The following is a 17,425-nucleotide window of genomic DNA, read 5'->3' on the forward strand; positions in this document are numbered from 1 at the left end:
TTCTTTCCCATACCCAACATTCATACATGAGTAAAACAACTGATCATCATTTTTTTTTCGAGAAGTTGGCTACACTTTTATCTCCGAAGGTTTCCCCCTTATCCTTATAGTAGCAATTTCTTTCAGAATGGTTAGGATTTTTACATCTAGTACATTTAAAGCGACAATCCTTAGAATCATGGCTAGACTTCTTACAAATAGAGCAATAAAAGTCAAAATTACTAGATCTTTGTTGCTTTGCTATAAGATCCCTTTTTTGGAATGAAGCCCCTCTCTGTTCTTGCTCCATTCTTGATAACTTCTGTTCTGGCAATTTGATCTTGCTTTGAAAAGCTTGCTCCAACGGTTAACTAGTATACCAGCCGACTCTTTACTCATGCGCCTCAAGAGAACCCATCAATTGATACATCCTGAGCTTAGAGATATTTTTAGTCTCTTCAATCACAACTACATGTTCAAATTTCTGTGGCAAGCTTCTAAGTATTTTTTTCAACAATTTTCTTCTGAGGGACGATATCACCATAACTCTTTATTTGGTTAATAATTTCAGCAGCCTTAGAGAAAAAATCTTACAAGTTCACTGTCATTCATTGTCAAATTGTCAAATTCTCTTTAAAAAGTCTACAGCTTTATGGAAATTACTTTATGCAACCCTTGAAACACCTTTTTCAAGGTCTCCCATACATATTTTGCCTTCTTAATGCCAAAAATTTGAGGATAGATGGATTTGCTTACCTCTTGCTGGATTATCCTCAAGGCAGTAGCATTTTTTTTTGACATTCTTCTTGTATTCTTTTTCTTTTGCTTCCGCAGAAGATGAAGTTGTCTCTGATCGAGGCGGTTCTTCGTATCTTTGCGAGATGAAAATCATCTCCATTTGAGAGCTCCAATAGTCATAATGCTCTCCATCAAAAATAGAAATTTGACATGAAGAATATGTAAAAAGAGTATTACAATTTTCTGAAGCCATTATGAAAGATGGCTCAAATACCAAATTTGTTGATAGTCATGAAGATAAACAGAACACTAGTAGAATGAATTTTCTGCAGTGTTTTCATTCAAAACAGGAGCTGATTACAATGATTCAAACACATTAGAGCTGCTGCATTTGCAAAGTTCTTGGCTATTTTACTTCCACATGAGGCTACAATGAACTACTTATTCATAGTAGATTAGGATAACTCTAGAACATTATTCCAGCTGGTTGAACAAGTTCCAAAGTCTAAAAAATACAAAGAGGCATGCTTCTGCACATTCAGTCAATCAAAAATATCTTTTGCACATTCTAGAAAATTCTAGAAAATTACAAATTAACGGAGGCATGCTTCCAATGTGAAAGAACTTCTAATTAAATTTTATCATCAGATTACAGTACCGAAGGGTGATCTGTAAGGTTTCTACACTGATATTCTGTAGCTATAGCTAGCAAATATGGCATGTTGTTTGAATGCCCTTTTATCCCCTCACATCACATGTTTACATACTCGACGCTTTTTTTGTTTCTTAAGAGTGAAATCACACGTCTACCTTAAGCACCGAAAAATACTACACAAATGATTCCCACTTCCATCTGATGTTATAAGAAAGACATCCATAACCACCATGGTTTCACTTCTTCAGAGTGGCATCAGAGATACCTTCATTCATATCTATATTTTAATGACAGGCGATCGAATTGAAGCCGGATAGAAAAATTTATGGGCTCCTGATGCCTCTAAGATCCTCTTGCTCAGGGTCTCGGTCGAAGTGGCGCCTGGCTTAGCAACATAGAACGTACGGGAGAACCAGTTCACGACCTCGGGAGCAAAGGACATGACCGCATAGAATGGCTTGAACCAGGAGGGCCAGGTCACGTACTCATCACCGTTGCATGCACTATCAACAATGATCTCTGCGCACCTCTCTGTGCGGCCGACAGGAAGCGGTCCAAGCTGGATCTGTCATTTGATCACACATCAGTATAGTTCACACCACAGATTGCACTCCTTTAATGCATGTTTGTGTTGAATAACTATCAAATTATGGTTTAGAGATTGATAACATACATCTCTAGCTTCCTCGTCGACGCCTACTTCACCGTCTTTCTTGACAATTTTGCCTTTGGTGAGTTCTGATTCAACATAGCCTGGAGTTATGATGGTGATCCGGATCTCCGAGCCGAGCTCCGATCGCAAGGTCTCATAGAACCTGATCACTGCTGCCTTGCTTGCCTGAAAAACATCCATGGATTCTATATATTAACCAAAACAAAAAGCGTTTCGTGTGCAAAATTATTATTTTGTCTGTCTTTCCATTACATTGTAGATGCCCATTCTTGCGGTAGGAACATGGCCAGCCACTGATGCTGTCACGATGATGTTTCCATGGCTAGTCCTGAGGTGAGGAATCGCATAATAAGTTGGATATACCGAGCCCCAAAAGTTTACATCCTGAAAGAATCTTGTGGTTAATAGTGATCAATACTTTGACAACTATTTTATTCTTAAATTGTATTAGAAGTTTGGTGATTAAACTGTACAGATGACATTTATTTAACAAACTAGACAAATTAATGTAATGATATATGCTGGAAAAAATTGTATGTTTTAGCAATCATATTCTTAAGACTTGAATTAAATGAAATATTTAGCGATAAATTTCAATTAAACATACGATGCAGCCCAAGTTTTAGAATAAGAGTTCTGTTTCATGCTATACCATCACTTGCGTGAAGGCAGATATGTTGGTGATATCTTCAACGAGGCAGCTACTCCAAATACCAGCATTGACAACGAGGTGATTCACTGCAACACAGAAGTTTTACGCTCATCAGTTCAACTCCCCCAAGAGATTTGGAGAATTAATGTATTAGAAATCGACTACATTGGCCAAAGTGAGCAATAGTCTCTTCAATGATCCGTTTTGATTCATCGGGGATGGAGATGTCAGCAGGTTTCACAAGCACCTCCGGCGCCCCAAGCTCATTTGCAGTCCTAGCTACCGATTTGAGAGCATGCTCTCTTCTTGCAACGAGAACCAGAGATGCCCCTCTCGTAGCATATTGGTAAGCAACGCACTGGCAACATCATCGAAGAAAGCTTAGTGAGAACTTTTTTAAGGCTCAAATGCACAAGTTGGTGCATCTGTGCATGGAAACTGAAGAGCACCTCACAATGAACAGATTAGGAGGATGGTTCGTGTTTTAGGTTGAAAACTTTGGTATGGCCTCAAGTTTGCCTGCGTGAAGCTGGCATGCTTTCTTTTATATCCATGAATTCTTTTCTGTCTGTTTCTTTAAGGTTCTTCCGTGTATATAATTGAAAAACACCTTGTAGAAATCTTTTTGCCATGCTTATATTAGATTTTTATGCGCTGTCGAAAACTTATACCCAAAAATAGTAGTTTGAGATGTTGTTAGGTTTGTTTTTCGAAAAAGCTGAAAAAGTCGAATACATTGCCCAATTTTATTGAAACGGCAAAATTGCTCCTAGCCTCTCATAGCACATTTCGTCTTATAATATCAATATTGGAGAATTGTTGTAATAAGTATGAGATAAAGGTATATTATCAAATACAACAAAATGTGGTATAATCTTATTATGTAGGCAAAAAAATTATTGAAATGTCAGTATCGCAATTTGTTATAATTAATAATGCATTCCATTTAGAATATCATGTGCTCATATGTTATTTTTAATTTGTATTTCCAATTATATTATATGAATATTTTTGTAAATATCGGGCTAGATGGGCTGACCTGGACCATAATCGACAGCCCATCTGGAAACTTTGAGAGGAAGATGGCAGTGGAGATCGCCAGCTGTTGAGGCGGTTATAATCGCCTAACAGCCACAATCACCACCTCTTTGAGCTTGATCGAGGGCTATAAAAATCCATAGAGTCCTCAGAGAGGAACTCCATCGACCATCCTCTCACTGCCTCTTACCCTCTCTTCTTTCTTTGCAAAGGAGACGGATCCGGAGCAATGGAGGAGCAAACACCCCCAGCTCGTCACCACAACTGAGCCGCTGGAGGAGACACAGTAGCTCGCTGGAAAAGCTTCACAACTCTTAAGAGCTAGGTAAATTTCCTATCACCGGTGTTCATGAATTATATTTGGTCGATCTAGTGTAATAATCCAAATGGAAATAAGAGAAGAAGGGTAGGAATAAGATGTAGTGGAGGGAGGGGGGAGATCTCACCCGTGAGTGGCCGTGATCCAATATTAGCTCAGTCAATCAGAGGCCATGGACGGCCCATGCCGAAGAGCCTTCTCTTTCACTCGATTATGGCTTCCCCTTCCATCAAAACCTTAGATCTAAAAATTCTAAAATGCATACCTACCTTCCAATTCATGGAAGGGTCCTCAGCTCAAGTGAATTTCGGTTCCCATGGGTGGAACCGGCTTGATCTCAACCGGAAGGGATTAGAGAGAAGAGAAGAGGATCTCTATCCTCCGGCTGTGGACGTCGCTGGTTCAAGGCACTGCGAGTGTTGTTGGGCCGGCCGTGTGTCATGCGGGCGCCACTAGCTTCGTCGCAGACCGGCGTGCACTACTAGCTTCGGCCGGCTTCTCCTGAGCCATGAGGAAAGGAAACCCCCCTTCACAAGAGAGGGATAAGCAAAGGAGGAAGAGAGAGGAAGGTTCGGGAAGGAAGAAGGAAGAAGGAAGAAGAGAAAAAGAAGAGAAAAAGAAGAAAAGAAAAAGAAGAAAAGAAGGAAAAGAAAGAAATAAGAAAAGAAAAAAAATGTTGTGGGCCGAAATGAGCTTGGTTTCGGCGGTTGCTTCAAATGAATTTGGCTTTAGAAGCCTGAGGCCGAGCTGGGTCCTGGTCTGAGCTCAGTGTTCTTAAACCCAAAATCAACTGGGCCTGAAGAGCACGAATTTTAATAGAGGAACTAAATTGAATATACTTTGAGGCTAGGTCCTCTTTAAATTAATTAGAACCGATAAGATTTAATTATAAATTAACTAATTGTGTTTCTGGGCCTGAACACAAATAGGCCCAGTAACTGAACTCGGCCAAGGGCCTGATCCAGAACCTAATTAAACTTCGGGCCTGAATGCAAATGGGCCCAAACCTAAATTAGAGAGCATTTGGGTCTAAACCAGAAGTGAAATTGGCTCAAACCTAAACCAAAAGCGGGATCAAACCTGAGCCAGAAGCTGAATCAGGTCTGAACCAGAAGCTGAATCAGGTCTGAATTAGTAATTGAATCAAATCTGAGCAAGAAAATTGATTAGACCTGAACTAGAAATTGGGTCAGACCCGAATCAGAAGATGAACCAGATCCGAATCAGAAATTGAATTAAACTCGAACTAGAAAGTAGATTAGACCTGACCCAGAAATTGAATTGAGCCATAGGCCTAAACTAGAAATTGAATTAGGCTATGGATCCGAAAATAAAATTGAGTCTATGGATGGGCTGCAAATGACTTTAAGATTATAAATAAATAGAAATCAAATGTGCAAGTGACATGTAATTTAATGATCTTGCTAGGTATTGGAGAATTGGCATTTGGTGAGCAAATTAAGGTAAGTGACCCCGATATAATCTTATATTTGATTATTTATGTTTTCACAAAATTAGGATCAAGCATGTGTTAGCAAATGTTGCATGATTTTAAATAGATGACATTCATCATGATTATCATGCTATGTACATAATTTATAATGATATAAAAGTTACACGAAAATTAAAGTTTACAGCATGATCATGAATTTCATATGATGCCATTATTCACCTTTTAATGTATCTATGAAATAAGATTTATGAAAGAAATGATATAATTTAAAAGCTCCCAGATTGCTATGTAAGTCCCATGCTAGTGGGTATGGATCCGAAAATAAAATTGAGTCCTATGGATGGGCTGCAAATGACTTTAAGATTATAAATAAATAGAAATCAAATGTGCAAGTGACATGTAATTTAATGATCTTGCTAGATATTAGAGAATTGGCATTTGGTGAGCAAATTAAGGTAAGCGACCCTGATATAGTCTTATATTTGATCATAAAATTGTATTTGATTATTTATGTTTTCACAAAATTAGGATCAAGCATATGTTAGTAAATGTTGCATGATTTTAAATAGATGACATTCATCATGATTATCATGCTATGTACATAATTTATGATGATATAAAAGCTGCACAAAAATTAAAGTTTATAGCATGATCATGAAATTCATATGATGTCATTATTCACCTTTTTAATGTATCTATGAAATAAAATTTATGAAAGAAATGACATAATTTAAGAACTTCCAGATTGCTATGTAAGTCCCATGCCAGTGGGTAAGAGCAACTTAGCATAAGACCCTCGCTAGTGAGTAAAAGTAACTTGGCTTTACGACCCTCGCTAGTGGGTAATAGTAACTGGAAGAAGATCTTGCAGAGGTAAAGGTCTTGCCGTGGAAATAAGAGCGGTCATAGCTATACTACCATCTGAGAGTATGAATTTCAAAGGATGGAATAATGGCAAAAGTTTTATGATAAACAATCATATTTATGAACATGCATGATTGGACACACATTGTTTTATGACTTGGTTTGATTATATGTTGTATGAAATTTTTACTTTGTTACAACTGTTAGTTTTTTAAAATAGTGCATTGGCATGCAAAACATTATGTTTGATTTGATAAAATTATGCATGGTTACTGAGCTTTTATAGCTCACACCCATTCATTTATATTCTTACAGATAAATAGGATTGCTAGAAGCAAGAAGCAAGAAATGCTTCAGGGTTATGAAAAAAATGAAATATTAAATGCTAATATTTTTAGAGATTCTGTATCAATCCTTAATGATGAAACATTTGATGACATTCATAAATAAAATTGTTCATAATTGATTTGAAGTTTTGAAGTGGCTGCATTTATTGTATGCTTAACTTTGCAATAGCACGGCTGTCATGATCCGAATTTAGGGCGTGACATTTAGTGGTATCAGAGATATAGGTTTAGCCATGATTAAAAAGTTTAAGACTAATCATGAAAATGGGTAGTTAAGTTAGCTTTCACGTAATTGAAATAACAATAATAATAATAATAATAAAATAAAAAAATAAAAGAATAAAATAATAATTTTGGTTTATATTGTCTTAGGTGACAATGAGCAACAAAAAGAAGGAATGTAGGGCTAATACAAGTCATTCTAGGGACGTGATTGTGACAGAAAAACTATCAAAGCTTAGGTTAAGATCATTGTGAATTGTGATTGAAAAACTATCACAGCTTAGATTAAGATAACATGGGATTGTAACAAAATTTGAACCAAAGAATAAGTCTAAGATCACTAGGGTTTACAATAGAAATGTATCATAGCTTAAGGTTATGATCACTTGGGACTATATTATCTTATCGCTTTTGGATCCAAATAATAGATCTTATTCATGTTTATCGGGGACTATATGATGTATATGAAATTTCAAATCAAAGTTTAGAATTATAAGTTGATCTAGGATCTTTTGTCAATATTGTTGAGGTTATTGTTGAAACATAAATTTGCATGAAGAATTTGAATGACATAGTTATGATGGAAGATATTCCTAAGATAAAGGTTGATCATTAAATTATGGGCAAAGTTAAGAGAAGAAAAGAATTAGGAATTATGAAAAGTATTTGATGCTAATGCTCTCACCTATTTTCACTAAGCCAATTATGATTTTTGTGTGAAATTAATCATAAGCAATTAATTTATTGGGTAAAGAATTATGGCATCTAAATCCAAGATTGGAAGGTTGACCTTATTTTGAAGGAGATCAAAAGAACATACTATGTGTTGTAAATAGAAAGGATCAAGTTTTAGGGATGCAATGACTTTGCATGTCATAATTCTTTACGCCAAAAATCTTGGGATTAGGTACTCCGAGAGGGAGACTAAGATCTCGAGGAGCGACCAATAGGCTGGTGGAGCAAGCTCCAAATACAGTAGCCACCCATGCAGATATTGCTAGTGTATACCAGGTGGTAGCCCAACTCCTTCAGCAGCAGCAACAGATGCAAACTGCCTCTCAACCTACACTATCTGTGGAATCCTACTATGAGCGATTTCGTAGGCTCAACCCATCAATGTTTGATGGTGGAGCTGATTCTGTGGCTGTTGAGACCTGGATTCAAAAAATTGAAAAGATGTTCAATGCTCTACAGTATTCCGATGAAGTAAAAGTCAGATTGGTTATTCCTATGCTGCAAGAAAATGCAGAGTTCTAGTGGACTATCATGACAGCTGCATTCGAGAAGATGAGCCACTAACATGGAAAGAATTTAAAGAACTCTTTTATGATCAGTATTTTCCAGAGTCAATCAAACTGTCGAAGAAAAATGAATTCTTATCTTTGAGGCAGATAGATAGGATGACTGTACTGAAATATGCCAACAAATTTAATGAATTAGGCCAATTTTATCCTCAGATGATAGAGTTCGAAAGGAGCAATGCCAACCGATTCGAGCAAAGTTTGAGATACGGAATTCGATCCCGATTGTCTGCTCTGATTTTCACCGGTTATAGGGATGTATTAAAAAGGGCTCTGAAGGTTGAAGCAGAACTGAGAAGATTAGAAAAAAAAGGGGTGACCAGAATAGACCCGAGATGATAGGAAGTCTGAGTAACAAAGATAATACAAATAAGAAGAAAAGATTTGAGGCATATACCTACTGTGGCAAGACTCATGGGGGGCTTTGTTTTAAGAAGATGGAAGTCTGCTTCACTTGTAGACGACATGGACATTTGGCACGGAACTATCCAAATAAAAAGAACGACTCAGAACCTACTGAATCTGGTGCTCGGCTGTTACATTGATTCAGTAAAATGCTGGTGCAAGTGACCAAATAGTGACAAGTATCATTCTAGGTAATTCCACAAATGTCATGCGTCAATTAATTGTAAATCTTCTGACCTCTTTGTATCTTCTAGGTTTCAATCCCTCTATAATACACCATAAGAATTGAACCAGCCTTTATGTGATATCGTCTCTCTTAAGAAAGCTATTCTTATAGATGTTATATTTAAAAATCTTATCACTTAAACGAGAAAGTTAGAATTCATACAAATTGAGACTGAGCCTTAGACATGTAGAGCTCGATTAGAGTTGCGCAGCGGAAGCCTAGTAAAATATTAAATAAAAAACTATCTTAATTTGTTTAAGAATTAAAGTATGTAAAATTTCGAGGACGAAATTTCTTTTAAAAAGGAAAGAATGCAGTTACCGGGCCAAATGGGCCGATCTAGACCATAGTCAGCGACCCATCTGGAAACTTTGAGAGAGATAACGGTGGAGATCGTCAGCTGTTGAGGCAATTATAACCACCTAACAGCCATGGTCACCACCTCTCTGAGCTTGATCGAGGGCTATAAAATCCTATAGAGTCCTCAGAGAGGGACTCCATCGACCATCCTCTCACTGCCTCTTATCCTCTCTTCTTTCTTTGCAAAGGAGACGAATCCGGAGCAATGGAGGAGACACCCCAAACTCGTCACCACAACTGAGCCATTGGAGGAGTCACAATAGCTCCCTGGAAAAGCTTCACAGCTCCTCGAAACTAGGTAAATTTTCTATCACCCGTGTTCAAGAATTACATTCGGTCAATCTAGTATAATAATTAAAATGGAAATAAAAGAAGGGTAGAAATAAGATGTAGTGGAGGGAGGGAGAAGATCTCACCCGTGAGCAGCCGTGATCTGATATTAGCTCGGTCAACCAGAGGCCATGGACGGCCCATGCCGAAGAGCCTTCTCTTCCACTCAATTATAGCTTCCCCTTCCATCAAAATCTTAGATCTAAAAATCCTAAAATGCATACCTACCTTCTAATTCATGGAAGGGTCCTCAGCTCGAGTGAAATCTAGTTCCCATGGGTGGAATCGGCTTGATCTCAGCCGGAGGGGATCGGAGAGGAAGGAGAAAAAGAGGATCTCTATCCTCCAACCGAGGACGTCGCCGGTTCGGGGCACTACGAGGGTCGTTGGGTCGACCGCGAGGCCATCCACGCACCATGCGGGCGCCGCTAGCTTGGCCGCAGACCAGCATGCACCACCAGCTTCGGCCGGCTTCTCCTTGTCCATGGGGAAGGAAAACCCCCTTCACTAGAGAGCGATAAGAAAAGGAAGAAGAGAGAGGAAGGTTCGGGAAGGAGGAAGAAAAGAAAAAGAAGAAAACAAAAGGAGGAAAAGAAGGAAAAGAAAAGAAAAAATAAGAAAAAAAAATGTTGTGGGCCGAAATGGGCCTGATTTCGGCGGTAGGCTTCAAATGAATTTGGCTTTAGAAGCTTGAGGTCGAGCTGGATCCTGGTTCGAGCCCAGTGTTCTTAAACCCAAAATCAACTGAGCTTGAAGAGCACGAATTTTAATAGAGGGACTAAATTAAATATAGTTTGAGGCTAGATCCTCTTTAAATTTATTAGAACCGAAAAGGTATAATTATAAATTAACTAATTGTGTTTCTAGGCCTGAACACAAATAGGCCTAGTAACTGAACCCGGCCAAGGGCCTAATCCAGAACCTAATTAAACTTCGGGCCTGAATGCAAATGGGCCCAGACCTGAACCAGAGGGCATTTGGGTCTAAACTAGAAGTGAATTTAGATCAGACCTAAACCAAAAGCTGGATCAGACCTGAATCAGAGGTTGAATTAGATCTGAAGCAGAAGCTGAATCAAATCTGAACCAGTAATTGAATCAAATCTGAGCCAGAAAATTGATTAGACTTGAACCCGAAATTGAGTCAAATCCAAACCAAAAGATGAACTAGACGTAAACCAGAAATTGAATTAAATCCGAACCAGAAAGTAGGTTAGACCTGACCCAGAAATTGAATTGAGCCACAGGCCTGAACCAGAAATTGAATTAGGCTATGGATCTGGAAATAAAATTGAGTCCTATGGATGGGTTGTAAATGACTTTAAGATTATAAATAAATAAAAATCAAATGTGCAAGTGACATCTAATTTAATGATCTTGCTAGGTATTGAAAAATTGGCATTTGGTGAGCAAATTAAGGTAAGTGACCCTAATATAATCTTATATTTGATTATGAAATTGTATTTGATTATTTATATTTTCACAAAATTAAAATCAAATATGTGTTAGCAAATATTGCATGATTTTTTTAAATAGATGACATTCATCATGATTATCATGCTATGTGCATAAATTTATGATGATATAAAAGTTGCACGACAATTAAAGTTTATAGCATGATCATGAATTTCATATGATGCCATTATTCACTTTTTAATGTATCTATGAAATAAGATTTATGAAAAGAATGATATGATTTAAAAACTCTCAGATTGCCATGTAAGTCCCCCACGAGTGGATAAGAGTAACTTGGCATAGGACCCTGCTAGTGGGTAAAAGTAACTTGGCTTTACGACCCCCGCCAATGAGTAATAATAACTGAAAGATGATCCTATAGAGGTGAAGGCTTTGTCATGGAAATAAGAGCGGCCATAGCTACACTACCATCTAAGAATATGGATTTTAAAGGATGGAATAATGGCAAAAGTTTTATGATGCATAATCATATTTATGAGCATGCATGAATGGACATACATTGTTTTATGACTGATTTGATTATATGTTGAATGAAATTCTTATTTTGTTACAACTGTTAGTTTCTTAAAATAGTGCACTAGCATGCAAAATATTATACTTGATCTGATAAGATTATACATAGTTACTTACTGAGCTTTTATAGCTCACACCCATTCATTTATGTTCTTACAGATAAATAGGATTGCTAGGAGCAAGGAGCGTAACATGCTTCAGGATTAAAAAAAAATGAAATATTAAATGCTAATATTTTTAGAAGCTCTATATCAATTCTTAATGATGAAACATTTGATAATATTCATGAATAAAATTGTTCATAATTGATTTGAAGTTTTGAAGTGGTTGTGTTATTGTATACTTAACTTTGCAATAGCACGGCTGTGTCATGATCCAAATTCGGAGCGTGACAATTTTAGTATAATATGATAATTAATATTTGCAATATAATATAGTATATTACAAAAAATATGAATGATAGTTAGAAAATATGTTAGTATACGATGTCATAAGTGCAAATGTCTATTTATTATTAAACACATACAGGATCATGTACTAAGATATATGCAATTATTATTTGTATTATCTATATTATGCTATATTTTTTCTATTTGTACAACTTTTAATATAATATTATGTGGAAGATTAATGTAAAATTAGATATTAAAAAATATAAAATATAAAGATATTTCTAGCATATTAGTAGCACTCTGTTTGATCATTATATGGATTATCATATTGTATTATGATACTTAGATATTATAATCGATAATATAAAATTAAACAAATGGTACAACCTAAAACAAGTGTAAAAAATTGATACAAAGAATAAAGAATGCATACAACACCATTTCAGGGTAAATATAGAATAGTTATAGTAATAAAAATGAAGATAAGACCCTATTCCTATCAAATAATAGTTATAGTTATGGTAATAGAATAGTTATAGTTATACTCGGGTTTCAAATAATGTTTGACTGGTACAAAACTCTATTCTAGGTCTTATATTCCTATCAAACAGGTACTTGTATAGCAATAGTTGCACTATTAGAACACCTAATTTGAAATTTAGAACATATGAAAGAAAACTTGTAAGTATGTCAATGCAAACACCTAGTTAGGAAATTAGAACATATGAAAGTAAACTTGTATGTAAAATCAATATCTCTCTCTCATATATGTTACTATTTTTTTCGCTAGACTCATGCTGATGGAGAAATTATTGGGTAGATCCAATCTACCAACTCAATGGTAGACCAAGTCAATAATATCTCATCACATCAACTATGCTTTCCAGCAAATAAAATAATAAATAATAAAAACCAACAAAGAAACTCTAGATTTGCCTAGCCGCTCCGCCCTCCAAGATGAGCAATTATACCTTACACTACATGCACCATATGGCCATACATATCACCAATCACATCTGCTCGTTTCTATAGTCTTTATTCATCAAGAGCACAACTTAGTGCACCGCTATAAAAAGAAACGACTATGATTATCGGCATGCACGACCATAAGATGCATGAATTATAGGATATAATTTATCCTCTGAAATATCTCTCAAAGTGAGGCGGCATACGTAACCGCTATTCATATAGTCCCAACCGCTGTCGGTCGCTTCCACTCCCATCCACCTCTCCACCATCTAATGTCAAACCCCAAACAGGAGCTCTGATGAAGTCAACAGTATCGGGAGGTCGAGCACGGTTGTGTGAAGAAGTGCCTGACGCTAGAGCTGGTGAGAATTCTTGGAGACAGGAGGAGGAGATGAGGGCGAAGGGGTGGTGCGATTGAGCCCGATGTTCATGACGCAAAGCTAAAACAAATAAAGTGATCCATCATCCCTTAAGGTCACAGACATCGGCTAGGTTCAAATTAGTAACAAAAACAAATAAAACGATCCACATCGAGTTTGATAATTCTTTTGGATACTCGTTGTAGTCAAAGTGATTCACATCGAGTTTGATGTTCCTCCCAAATATTTGTAATGATTAAAGTGGCCTAAATCGAGTCCAAAACGGAGAAAAAGGCTTGATATTCTCTACCTACCAAAGAGAGAGAGAGAGAGAGAGAGAGAGAGAGAGAGGAGGAGGAAGAGGAAAGAGAGAGAGAAGAAAGAAGAGAGAGAAAAAGAGGAGACGGCCTCTCTCTCTCTCTTTCTCTCTCCTAAACTGCTCATAAAAATTATAGACTTTTTTTTTTTTTTTCTGTTGCTTTCTTCTTAGGCCGGTTGCTTTTGGACTGGTCCATCACTGTGCTAGAATTTGAGAACGAATAATTTCCCACGAGAAGGGCTCTGACGGGCCTCATGATCTTTTCTTTTATTTTATGTGACGGAAAGATCAACAAGATGTGGAAGAATATCATTGACCGGATCTGCTCAGTCAGTAGATCATGTCAGCCCATTAATTTCTTGTATTAATGAGTTATTATTAAGCACGGAAGTCTCTTTCTTGGAAGTTAACCGTTCGTACCTGTCATTTATTGGTTATCATCTATGCAACTAATGCAACATTGTCTATTACTAGTTTGTCTTTCCTTAAGCAACAACGAAGAAAACCAGTTTTATGTACCTAAAAAAAAAAAAGGGGAAGAAAACCAGTTTAATTTGAAGAATAAAATCCAATTCGATTGATGCTTTTTCCATGGTCGGAAAGATAAGGTGGCAAAACATGTTTTGGCCCCACATTAGTCTCAATATTTAGAGAAGAAATATTGTGCCAAAGAACCAAAGCTAGGCTTACGGCTTCCCAACAAAGAAAAACAAAGGGGAACATCTATTAGATGAAGCAACATGAGCTAGAGAGGTCGTTTCATAAAATGTTTGCCCAGACTTGCTGATATAGATATAAGGAATTTTTAAAGAACAAATGGACTAAGAAGTATAGGGGTCACCTCTCGCCATTTGTAGTACCCTTGTGATTACAATGAACCTTAAATCAAGATGCCCAGTGCAACTCACCTCACCAATGCCGGAGGAAGCTCCGGTGATGAGAACAACTTTTCCGTTCATGTCCTCCTCCGAGAAAGGCCTCACAAGCATCCATCGAACAACTCTCCACACCAACCTAACTGGTAAGTAGGCTAAAAGGAACATAGCAATGGCCAGATGCATCACAACACTAAGAAAGCCATTGAAGAAATCCATAGAAAGAGCGAGAGAGAGAGAAGCTACGGAGGCTTGCCGCGGTGCTCTTGTTGTATCAATGGCATTGCATGGTTGGTGGAAGCCTATTTTTAAAGACATCCGCTGTTCGAGCACCGCCCGGTAATCTATACCGCTCAACAGGCGGCAGGCGTACAGCTCCAACGGGACGCATCTATGGGGTCTCTGATGCAAGTCCCGAGAGGGGGTGGGTTCGGGTGGTATCTTTCGCGCGAAAGCATGATTCACATTCCTTCGCGACGTCGACCGTTGAATCGCGCCATGACCGCTTCGAGATCTGTGCAGGAGGTCGAAGAGAGATTTGATTGCCTTGAATCTGTGCGAGGTGAGACGCAACGGTGGGCGTCGTGGAAGAAGGTGAAGCCGAGTCCCGGAGCGATGACTTGAAAGGCTCTCACCAACCCGAGGATCAATTCATTGCAAATGCAATAAATAAATGAAGGGCAAGTTCCCCAGGCTTTCTATTGGGGCGGCTGTACATATCTGTTTATATTAATAAGATGTTTGAGATACTGTTTTGTATCAACATCAGACATTTGACTTTATTATTAACAACAGTCGAGGAAGAAATATGTCATTATCTGAGTACCTACGCCAAAATGAGTTTACAGAAGGTTCATCATTAAAAAGATATTTTTTTAAGATGAAAAACACAGTCCGAGAGAGACTGTATTAATAAAGATAGAAACTCGGCAGAAGAAACAGTTGGCAAGGGCGCTTCATAATCTTTTATTTTCAATTTTTTTAGATATATTCATATTAAAATTATATAAATAATTTATTTTAGTAAAAAAATATTTTTTTTTTGCTTTCTAGATATTATTTTTTTGGTTTGAGCCTTAAAAATATGCTAAAAAAATATATAACCAACCATATTTAGGGTGTGTTTGGTTCCATGCCGTTGGAATACTTAGTCTATGTTTCACTACACTGCAAATTCACATGTAAATCTAATTTCAATAAACTGCATATTTATAATTTATTTTATTTATTATGTTTGTACAAAAGTTATTTACTAAATAATGAAATAATAATAATAATAATAATAGAGTTTTCCAATAGAAAAGTATCAAAATGGTGCACAATATTAGAAGTTAAATAGAGCTCTCCACAATAAAGCTTTTAATTGTATTATTTAATAAAAGAGAGAGGAGATTGTGTTTTTATTTTTTATTTTTCCTTTTAAGTCGGAAGGGGCATGCATAAGAGGCGTCTGAAATTTTGGTGTGCCCTCTGCTTTAAATCAAATTCCAGGAGTGTTCTTGTAATGATTAATATACTTTAACTTCCATAGTTTAGTGAGGTGGACAAATAAACCCCTTCGATCGCTTATCCAATAACTCTGTTACTATTAGCCATTAATTTACTAGATGCCCAAAGTACCCTCAAAAGAGTTTAAATTTAGAGACGGCAATTAGGTCAGATTGAGCAAGATACGGATCGCATCGGATAGACGATATATTAAAATTCTGTCAATCAAAACATGACCTGTTTGTTAAACAAATCAAAAATTTAGACCCAAATCTGATCATTTTATTAAATAAGTAATCTAATCTAATTTACAATAAATTGAAACAAATTATACGAGTTAAATAGTTAAGCATTGCCGTCCTTAGATTTAATGAATCCAAACTATTCAACACTCTCTACGGACCGTAGGCACCTTCCCTATGTCTTCCAAATGACTAGGGAATATCAGAACATGCAAATGTTCGACCAAAAGGTTTGCGGCCTTACAAGAATTTGTTTCATTAGATATAGAATGTTTGGAGATCTTTCTCTTTTCCTCTCTCCTCTTTTTCTTCCAATATGCATTTCTTCTTCGCACCACCAACCTCCTTCAATCTCTATCCTACACCTGATCTCTTACTTCATCTCTGCAATTAGGGGTGGCAATTGGGTCGGTCGGACATAAATGGGTCGGGTCAGATGCAGGTCGGGTCAGAAAATCATAAACCAGAACTTAACATGTTTATAAAACAGGTCAAAAAATTACAACCTTAACCTATCATGTTTAATAAACAGGTAACCCGACCCAACCCGACCCGTTTAACCCATTTAATAAAAAAAAAACTTTAATCGTAAACCCTCTCATTTCTTTTATTCAGAAAATCATCTCCTTCTCCACCGCCTATTCAAAATTTCAAATCCGTCAAAAAATTACAACCTTAACCTATCATGTTTAATAAACAGATAACCCGACCCGACCCGACCCGTTTAACCCATTTAATAAAAAAAAACTTTAATCGTAAACCCTCTCATTTCTTTTATTCAGAAAATCATCTCCTTCTCCACCGCCTATTCAAAATTTCAAATCCCTCTCATCTCTTCCTCGCTTCCTCCCATCTTTCCACAAACCCCCACTCGGCCACTCCCCATGGCAGAAGACGATGATCTCTCATCTTTGGCAGCGGTACCTCGAGCTGGACAACGACGACTCCAGCGGAGGGCCCGACTTCCAGCATCTCTCCTCCCCCTCCTCCTAAGGGCTGGGCTAGAGGGATTCGATAGATCCGATGACCTAAACTGAAGGAGGAGAATAAAAACCTAATGGATGTGGAGACAGCATACCTTCTTATCGTCGCCGCTGTCAACGCCGGAACCCTAACCTAAAGCCGCTATGGTGGGCTCGGGGTCTTGAGGGCTGAAGAAGGAGAATGGAGAGAAGGGAGGGCCTGAAACCCTAACCCTAGCCTCCGCCGCCGCCCTCGTGCTGTCGGATCC

At 37.4% G+C, this 17,425-nt stretch overlaps 1 protein-coding gene across 1 annotated transcript; it reads right to left on the minus strand.

Moving 5' to 3' along the window:
- Positions 1 to 1,261: 1,261 nt before the first annotated feature.
- On the minus strand, positions 1,262 to 14,732 carry LOC103713735 (11-beta-hydroxysteroid dehydrogenase A-like). The gene is made up of 6 exons (XM_039130951.1): positions 14,498 to 14,732; positions 2,863 to 3,055; positions 2,698 to 2,783; positions 2,298 to 2,429; positions 2,046 to 2,210; positions 1,262 to 1,937 (listed from the first exon to the last, which is right to left on the minus strand). Exons 1-6 carry the CDS (start codon positions 14,681 to 14,683, stop codon positions 1,650 to 1,652), a joined length of 1,050 nt encoding a protein of 349 aa, XP_038986879.1. The 5' UTR covers positions 14,684 to 14,732; the 3' UTR covers positions 1,262 to 1,649.
- Positions 14,733 to 17,425: the final 2,693 nt, after the last annotated feature.

Source organism: Phoenix dactylifera, chromosome 10 (assembly GCF_009389715.1).
Source record: "Phoenix dactylifera cultivar Barhee BC4 chromosome 10, palm_55x_up_171113_PBpolish2nd_filt_p, whole genome shotgun sequence".
Lineage (NCBI taxonomy): Eukaryota > Viridiplantae > Streptophyta > Magnoliopsida > Arecales > Arecaceae > Phoenix > Phoenix dactylifera.